The 9829-nt window shown below is 39.8% G+C and overlaps 1 protein-coding gene across 1 annotated transcript in view; it reads left to right on the top strand.

The window, feature by feature from the left end:
* Nucleotides 1-2388, top strand: part of LOC109934506 (hormonally up-regulated neu tumor-associated kinase) — a 46319-nt gene extending 43931 nt beyond the window's left edge. The window contains exons 8-9 of the mRNA XM_020533239.2: nt 410-644; nt 1640-2388. Coding sequence (XP_020388828.2) covers nt 410-644; nt 1640-2388 — 984 coding nt within the window. The remainder of the gene's footprint in view (nt 1-409; nt 645-1639) is intronic.
* The last annotated feature ends 7441 nt before the right edge of the window (nt 2389-9829 follow it).

Here is a 9829-nt window from a genome sequence, read left to right as displayed (position 1 = left end):
CCTGCTGTGTTCATCCAGCTCTACGCTTTGTTGTCTCAGTGTTTTTTTTAATTGGTTTTTCCCACTGGGTGAGGGTCAGTTTTCAAGAGGGCAGAGGCCCCAAGGCATTAGTCTAAGACTTGTATCATTTTGATGATCGGGCCTCATTTACATTTCATTAACAGACTGTCTACATAGCTCCAATAGAGAGTGAGTGGGGTTTCTCATGAGTCTCTGTCTGCCTATTAGGGAACAAAAACTCATTTTTAAAAGCAAGCAGCTGAATTCGACAGCTGAACATGGTCTGCTCCCCCTATTGGCTAAAATGTCTGGGAGGGGATGAACCTCCCTTGCAGTAATCTAATACTAGAAGCAAGGCAAAGCAAGCTGTTTTGTACAAATGTTACACGATTCCTTTTTTCATTCATAGAGAGAAAATGCAATGCCAAAGCAAAGCAAACAGTCAGCCGTGAGAAGTCCAGATCAAAATCTTTCATCAGCGTTGAATGGCAATAAGCAAACTGTTGAGCAGGCACATGAGGAGAATGATAGAGAGTCCGCGACAACCGAGCAGCAGCACACATACATCCCTGCAATGAAAGAGGTTATTAAAGAAGAAGAGATTGCAATTTCTCTAGAAAAGCACGACCACTGCTTCCCAGAAGGTATAACTGGAACCTTATGATGAGCATTTTTTTTATGTCATATAGAAATGGAACTTCTAACGACATTTGAATTTGAGGTGTTTGTTCCATTTAATTAAATTGAATTGGTTGAATATTGCAGAAGTATAATCTGACTTGATTATTTATGAATTATCTTAGTGCCAATTTATGCCAACCCATGTGCCCCACCTGTTTTAGTTTGTCTATCCCTGCAATACTAGACATTTCTTCAACTGATATCTTATAGAAACATTCGTATTCTGAATTGTTTGATAGCTTTGACAGTGTTGGCAGTCAATTGGTAGCTTTGACAATTTTGACAGTTATTTTCCCAGTTTGAGAGTTCCTTAACAACTTTGACAGTTGCAATGGATTTAAGCACTTTTGGCCATTTGCTAAATTATAATCTGTAATCCGAAAGAATACCTGACCCCACTCAACTCTCCCCTCCAAGACCCACCTCCACCACCACCATCACCCCTACCACCACCAATGGCATCTGATATTCACCCCAAAGTATGCTGGGGCCATGTCTACCTGTTCTCTCCCGATGTGTACCCTGGCTATCAAAACTAAATTCATTGAGATAGACTTGCTGTGACCTAGTCTGGACTGCTCACCTTGGATTCCACACAGTGAGGATGTGAAAACTTGATTCAAATGGGTACATGTGGCCATTGGAATGGCTATTTGTCTCCAGGAAATACACATGCACGATGCCTGGGATGACCACAACCATGCCCCTGCAAAAATTGGTCATGATGTATGCAAGGGCGCAACTTCCAGTGCTCAGAGCTTTTCCACATTTTTGGAAGAAATGGTTTGGCTGTCCATCTAGACCTAACTCTCAGCAATGTAGGAACACCTTTCACAATGAACTGACCTTTAGTTCACTTTCTGAGGTCTTGACACAAGCGTTGTCAAGATGAAAATTATTTTCCATTAAGTTCTAGTTAACAACTCAAAAAGTATTAAACATTTTCTATCGCTTGCAGTTTCTAATTTTGCCAATCGGGAACTAGTGTACCTTGGGCCTCCCAAGTCTTCATCTAAAGGGATATCTGATCAAGCAAGTCCTGAGTTTCAAGGCAAATCAGAAGAAACCTGTGGAATAGCTATAAAACAAGACCTTCAGAATCAAAAGCAGGGTAGTTATTTGCAAGCAATAAATCAACAGGAGTTTGAAGGGAATTTCAAACAAACAATGGACAGTCTTGACAAAAAAACACCCAGGTCTTTGCTAGAGAGCAAAGGACACAACAGACGCCCTGCAGCCCAGCATGAAACCAGATTTAAAGATCTTCTCCAAGCTATGGAAGACCAATCCGCAACAGCAAATTGGAGGTATCCGGAGAAAGATGGACGCAATTTTACAATAATTGACCCACCTCAGCTATCCCTATTGCCAAAACTCAAACAAAGTATTTTCAAAGATAAACTCAGTCAAAAAATTAATTGGGTTGGAACACCACGTCATGGAACAAATGTGTCATCACCCTTTTTGGTCAACAGTGGGAGACATGCCCTTTTACCATCTTCTCGCCAGCAGACATTGATATTCAAGAGTCTGCGTCAGTCCAAGGAGAGGACACAAGCTTCTCTCACCAGGAACATATTCAAAAGGGACTGCATTCAGCTCAGGGCACCTCAGAAACCAACAGATTTAAATCTACCAGTGCTTACACCAGCATTACAGTCAAAGTCCGACAAGAAAGGTGAAATACTAAGGCTAGACTTTGTGTAAATAATGTAACAAAATGAGGATCAATGGGCAGGAAGATTCTGATTGTTGGCTATTTGTAGTGAGACTTTAAATGTGTTGCCTTATTCCCAAAATAAGGCAAACCTTCCTGTGTTTGTTAGAGAAGATTGACAAAAGATTTTAAAAATGAAGAGATTGCCTGTGTAATGACCTGATAAATAAATAGTTTCTGATATACTTAGAAACACAGAGAAGTTACACAAACAAATCAGCCAGTTCTATTGGCATTTTCGTTCCATTTGAGAAGATGATCCAAATCAAATTTAAATGACCTGCTCCCATTTCACTTTATAATCTTTTCCTTCATACATCTATCCTATATATTTTGGATGCTTTTCTTACATTTCTTGGGATGTCAGCATTGCTGATAAGACTGGAATTTGTGGGTCATGCTCTTTGCTCTTGACAGAGTATTGCTGGGACTTCATCAACAGCTACAGTTTATGTGGTTTGCTGTTAATGAGGGACTTCCAAAATGTTAACCAGCATCAATGTAGTGATATATGTCCAAGTTAGGGTAGCGCATTAGGGAATTTGGAGGTGACAGTGTTCCCATGCAACTCCTGTCTAGATCAACATAGTTTGAATTTTCTTCTGTCACAAACACTAACACTGGAAGTGAATTCCACAGCGTCCAAGTTAGCTATAAAAAGAATTTTCTCATGCTCAATGTTTAAAATCTCTTACATTCAAATTTGCTTCTTTTATTCCAGACTGCCCGACTACTGTAGCACACTTTGCTGCTATCCTTTCTGTTCCACCCTTTCATGATTCTAAACACTTCTACCATGTTGCCCCTTAATAAATGGCCTCATGAAGAAAATAAAATGCTTCATGTTATCTTCATATTTACATTTCTTCATATCCAGCAGCAACTTGTTGTTGTCTCCTCCCTAAAATAACCTCCCTATTGTGTGGAGTTCAAAACTGTGTGCAGAGCTCATACTGAGATCTTTGTAATATTTTCTATGCAAATCAGTACCTCATGGATTTTTGTATCCCTTGAATAAAACATAGAGTTCTATTAGACTTCCTTTTTTAAAATAAACTCGACGTGCTGACTTTAATGTTATTTAAACTTGCTGGATCAAATCCCGCTACTGTTCAACAACACCAAATTTACTTACATTTCAAGTATAGCTACTGCTATAATCTTTTTATTAAAACATGTCATTTTATATTCACTGACATGAAATTCATCTGCTATATATCAGTCTAGTTCCCTCTTTTATCAACATCATTTGCAACTTCATTTGGTCTTGTAAAGAATAATTATATCTCTTGTTTGGATAATAGTTATAAATTTCAACATTGTGCCTTGTCAACTGGTACGAAAATCATTGGCACATACATTAAGCAGAATCTCCCAAAATTATTGAGCACATGCAAAACACTACTTTTACTGAATGTTGATGAAACTAGTCGAGGAACTGATATGACAGTCCTCCACCGCTTTAATTGTGACACTTATTAATTAATTTTAAGTAAGCAACTATGGACTGTTACCAAATATGTTAGATGTCTGTTCACTATTCTCACTAACTGTAACTTCCAGCCTTAACTGCTCTGAGTTGTTTCACATTGGGTTCAGTCGATTTCCTCCAGAAACCTTTATCGGAACTTAGTACTCTGAAGAGACATGGTTTGAAGTATTTGTTAAAAAGAACAATGCAGGGCAAACTTTAGTCTACTGCATACAGAATAATGCACATGTAAAACATTATGGTGGGTCAATTGAGGAACAGTGGAGGACTTTCAAAACAATTTTTCACAGTGCTCAGCAGAAGTATATTTCCAGTGATAAGGAAGAGTTGTAGGAAAAGAGAGAGCCAGCCATGGATGTCTAAGGAAATAAAGGAAAGTATCAGATTGAAAAAAAACACATACACAAAAGGAAAGAACAGTGGGAAACTAGTAGACTGGGAAATCTTTAAAGGCCAACAGAAAGCCACAAAAAAAGTTATGAAGAAAAGTAAGTTAGATTATGAGAGTAAACTAGCTCAGAATATAAAAACAGGCAGCAAAAGTTTCTATAAATATGTAAATTGTAAAAGAGTGGCAAAGGTAAACATTGGTCCTTTAGAGGATGAGAAGGCCAATTTAATAACTGGGAATGAAGAAATAGCCGAGACATTAAACAGTTATTTCGTGTCGGTCTTCACAGTGGAAGACACAAATAACATGCCGAAAACTAATGGCAAGAAGGTTATAGCAGGTAAGAACCTAGAAACTATCATTATCACAAAGGAGGCAGTGCTGGGCAAGCTAATGGGGCTAAAGGTAGACAAGTCTCCTGGCCCTGATGAAATGCATCCCAGGGTACTAAAAGAGGTGATGGGGGAAATAGCAAATGCACTAGTAATTATTTACCAAAATTCACTGGACTCTGGGCTGGTTGCTGCAGATTGGAAAACAGCCAATGTGACGCCACTGTTTAAAAAATGAAGTAGATAAAAAGTAAGTAACTATAGGCCAGTTAGCTTAACTTCGGTAGTGGGGAAAATGCTTTAATCTATCATTAAGGAAGAAATAGCAAGACGTCTGGATACAAATTGTCCCATTGGGAACACCCAGCATGGGTTCATGAAGGGTAGGTCATGTTTAACTAAAGTGGTGGAATTCTTTGAGGACATTACTTGCATGGTGGACAATGGGGAACCTGTGGATGTGGTGTATCTGGATTTCCAGAAGGCATTTGACAAGGTGCCACACCAAAGGCTGCTACATAAGATAAAGTTGTACGGTATTACAGGTAATGTATTGGCATGGACAGAGGATTGGTTGACCAGTAGAAAGCAAACAGTAGGTGTAAATCGGTGTTTTTCTGGTTGGCGGTCAATGGCTAGTGGTGTGCCTCAGGATCAGTGTTGGGACCTCAATTGTTTACAATTCACATAGATGATTTGGAGTTGGGGACTAAGTGTGGTGTGTCAAAATTTGCAGATGACACTAAGATGAGTGGTAGAGCAAAGTGTGCAGAAGACACTGAAAGCCTACAGAGGGATATAGATAGTCTAAGTGAATTGGCAAAGGTCTGGCAGATGGAGTACAATGTTGATAAGTGTGAGGTCATCCATTTTGGTAGGAATAACAGCAAAATGGACTATGTTTTAAATGGTAAAAAATTGCAGCACGCTGCTGTGCAGAGGGACTTGAGTGTCCTTGTGCATGAATCGCTAAAAGTAGGATTGCAGGTGCAGCAGGTGATTAAAAAGGCAAATGGAATTTTGTCTGCCATTGCCCGAGGGATGGAGTTTAAAAACAGGGAGGCTATGCTGCAGCTGTATAGGGTCCTGATGAGGCCACACCTGGAGTATTGTGTGCAGTTTTGGTCTCCTTACTTGAGAAGAGATATACTAGCACTGGAGGGGGTGCAGAGGAGATTCACTCAGTTGATTCCAGAGTTGAGAGATTTGGATTATGAGGAGACACTGAGTAGACTGGGATTATATTCATTGGAATTCAGAAGAATGAGGGGAGATCTTATAGAAACATATAAGATTATGAAGGGAATAGATAAGGTGGAGGCAGGGAGGTTGTTTCCGCTAGCAGGTGAAACTAGGACTAGGGGGCATAGCCTCAAAATAAAGGGAAGCAGATGTAGGACTGAGGTCAGGAAGAACTTCTTCACCCAAAGGGTTGTGAATCTGTGGAATTCCCTGCCCAGTGAAGCGGTTGAAGCCAGCTTGCTGAATGTGTTTAAGGCAAGGCTAGATAAATTTTTGAACAGTAAAGGAATTAAGGGTTATGGTGAGTGGGCGGGTAAGTGGAGCTGAGTCTCAAAAAGATCAGCCATGATCTTATTAAATGCCGGGACAGGCTCGAGGGGCCGGATGGCCTACTCCTGCTCCTAGTTCTTATGTTATGTTCTTATGTTCTGAAGAGGACCATTTATCTCATCTTCCCCAGTCATGTTCAAAACATTCACTGGTGATAGTCCTGCAGGCACCAGTATACTCTCGTACAGGCCACCCCAGCCGAGCACAAGGCAGACAAGGGGCATTCTTGGGCTATGTGACTATCACGCACATATTGATGATTGATCCATGGTACAGGCTTTGATGATAATCGGACACAAAATTTTCTAAAAATACAGTTTAAATGTTGCATATACCGATAGTTTATAAAATATATTCACAAATGTCAGTGGTTCCATTATTGGAACAAGAGTTTACATTAGATGACAGAGGTTAGCAATGATCACTAAAATTATAGTATATGAAAGGCTCACAACAGCCACACAAAGTGAAACATGATGATGGAAGGATCATTCTGTTAAAACAATTTATTACCATTCCACTGTGATTGTTACAATACTGAAGCACGTTTTATCTTCAGAAATATTTATTGTAGTCTACATTGATTTAATCACTCAACAAGGGTGCCATAGCTTTGTACATGTATAATCAATATAATTTTTAATAGGTCAAATTGTATATATTTTATCTGAAATAACAATTTATAATCTATAAAGTGTGTTGAAGTATTCTACATCTGCGAGTGGAATGTTTCAATAGAGCTCCTTTCCTGTTTGCTCAGGATTCCATGTTTGAGGTACAATATTTTATTTAACTGAATAAACAAACAGAACAATTGAATATTTGGCATAAATGTATGCATTTCCTGTGCCTGCGACATGATTCAGATTTTTGCAATTTAAAATAGTTGATTTCCTGTGCTGTTATTCACAGGTAAAAGCTACTTATACTTGATTCTATTATGTACTTACTGTGTCTTGACTGTATATCTTTATTAATTTCATAATAAATGTAGAAATAAAATTACTGAGCCCTCTTGTCACATTTGAAATTCCTTTTCTAATCCCGTCAATACATTTCTAAGTTTTTTTTTAGCCCAGGAACTATGTTCTCACTTTGACATTGTGATGGCATTCCTTGTTCTGACTCATGAATTGAAAGAACCATTGAGTTTTGATTAAGGTCGGTCAATACAATTTAGGACTTTTCAGTCATCTTGTTCTCACATGTCAATCACAGCACTCGATACCAATGAGTAACAGTTACTATGGAAATTATTAATAAAGACAGAGAATATTAATGAATAAGCCAAAGCCCATCTAGATCTAAAGCAAAAACAGAAATTGCTGGGAAAACGCAGCATTGGGAAAGAGAAAGCAGAATTAACATTTCGGGTCTAGTGACCCTGCTTCAGAAATGATAGTAGCTAGGATATTTTGGTATATATGCTGACAGCAGGGAGGGTTGGATTGGGCAAAGAAATAAATGATAGGTGGAGCCAGAGCTCAGAGGGAGAGAAAGACAGTCAGGCCAACAATAGGTTGGATAATAATAAGCCAGGAAAGGAGACAAGCTGATAATGGAGACCAAAAGGAATTGTGCTGAAAACAGCCCATGTCATGACAGGACCTGGAATGGTGGGCGGGGGGGAGTGTAAATAATAGAAATGGAAGAAAGTGTTCATTACCTAAAATTATTGAACTCAATATTGAGTCCTGAAGGCTTCAGGGTCCCCAGGTGAAAAATGTGATGCTGTTCTTCCAGCTTGTGGTGACCCCCACTGGAGCACTGCAGCAAGCCTCAGACAAAAGCATTGTCTAGAGAAGCTGAGGGTCATTTTTATAGATAGAACCCGAATAGATCTCTCTGGCTTTATCTCTGCCAGCATCAGAATAGAGACCTGTCATTCAAATGCAAATAATTAGAACAGTCACATAGTTATGTACTGTTAATAGCCTTTGCAGATCATATTGTAAACAGTAAATACACTATTGAAAAAAGTACACGTAATTCACTTTTTCACATGGAAGTTGTGTTTAGGGCAATGAGAGGAAGTAAAAAAAGGCAGGACTTGCATGTCTTATTTGCATGTTGGAAAGGAGATGGGCTTCTGGGTCTGTTCCCTGAGGTGGGACCATGTATTGAAGAAAGGGTCCTTTAAGAATACTGGAAAGGATGGGAGAGGAAGTTGTTTTTGATGGTGGCATCATGGTATAGCAGAAACCACAAAAGATGATCCATTTAATACAGAACCTGGTTGGGCGTAAGATGGGGACAAGGCAAATATGATTCTGAGAAAGGAAGGAAGAGTGAGAGCAGCTGACTACCTTGTTAACCAAGGTTGAAGATGGTGGGTGGACAGCACGAATCATTGATTGAAGAAAATGGGAGATATGTCAGAACCATTCCTATGGAAGTTTGGATCATGACAACAGATGTGAGGGAGACAAGAAAAATGGATTTTAATACTCAGAGTGTAAGGAATTGTAGTTAAGGCAGCGCTGAGAGTCAGTGGGCTAGTACAAATGTGTTTTACACTGGAGAGAAATCAAATGCAGGTTGAGTGATCGCTTTATGGAACACCTTGCATTTAGACTGTAGGCATGACCCAAAGATTTCGGTCACATATCATTTTAACTCTCCACCTTACTCTTGTACTGACCTTTCTGGCTTCAGCATACCACAATGTTTCAATAAAGCTCACCTGAAGACTGAGGAACAGCATTTGATCTTGCAATAAGGCATCTTACGGACTGAACATTAAGTTTCACTGTCGCAAATATAAAATCTATTTTTTATTTGCTTGTTTGTTTTTGTTTCCTTTCATTGAGCAGGTTTGGATTCTGCTTTTCTCCCTTGCTTTTGTTTTTGACTTCATTTTCATTCACTGCTCTTCTAAACTCATTGGCCTGAATCTTACTAGAAATTGACTAAGTGCTATTTACATCAAGTTTCATGAAATGTTTCTCTTCATGAAGCCTAGCAAGGTTTTGCCATGATTGCTCTACACATGCCTTACTAACTAGGTACCATAACCCTATGGCACCCGCTAATCCAATGCTAGATCTATTCACACACTAGTCGTGGGTGGAAGTACTCACCACTTTCAGGATAACTCCTGTCTGTCCAGAGTGGCACTGCATATTTTGTGACATCTGCCCTGGACATGGTCGTTAAGGGGAAATTGGTGCCCTACTTTGTGGATAGGGACCTGGAGGTCCTGTGAAGGAGTGGTGCAAAGGAGGGACATCCTCTTCCCTTAGGACCGACAATAGTGACCATGATGTCAGACCCTGGGTCAGTGCCATCTCAACAGCCCGAGCAATGCCCAGTATTGTAGGGAGAAGGTCAATGACCTCCCCTCTCTGACAAGCTAAGAGCCACCATCTTCTCTCTGTTATTGCACACACCTCGTAGTAAAGCTCATGGTCTCCATTCTTACAAGGACCGCAGCAATGATGTTGGGACCCTACTGCTTCAGACATGAGAGATTCTATCTCCGTCTGTGGACAGGTTAGCGGCTGTCATGGAGAGCCATGTTCAGTGGTCTCAGAGTCTGCTGGGTGTGGGAAAAAGTTGTGGCTGTAAGAGCTGCTCCTTTTTTGAGGTATTTTCGATGTTGGAGTTCATTTGCTTGAGTTCTCGGAGCAGTAATTACCATTTTA

The sequence above is a fragment of the Rhincodon typus genome, chromosome 5 (genome assembly GCF_021869965.1).
Source record: "Rhincodon typus isolate 14 chromosome 5, sRhiTyp1.1, whole genome shotgun sequence".
Taxonomy (NCBI): domain Eukaryota; kingdom Metazoa; phylum Chordata; class Chondrichthyes; order Orectolobiformes; family Rhincodontidae; genus Rhincodon; species Rhincodon typus.
The sequence above is the reverse complement of the archived record's forward strand: the minus strand, read 5'-3'. Positions and strand labels throughout refer to the sequence as shown.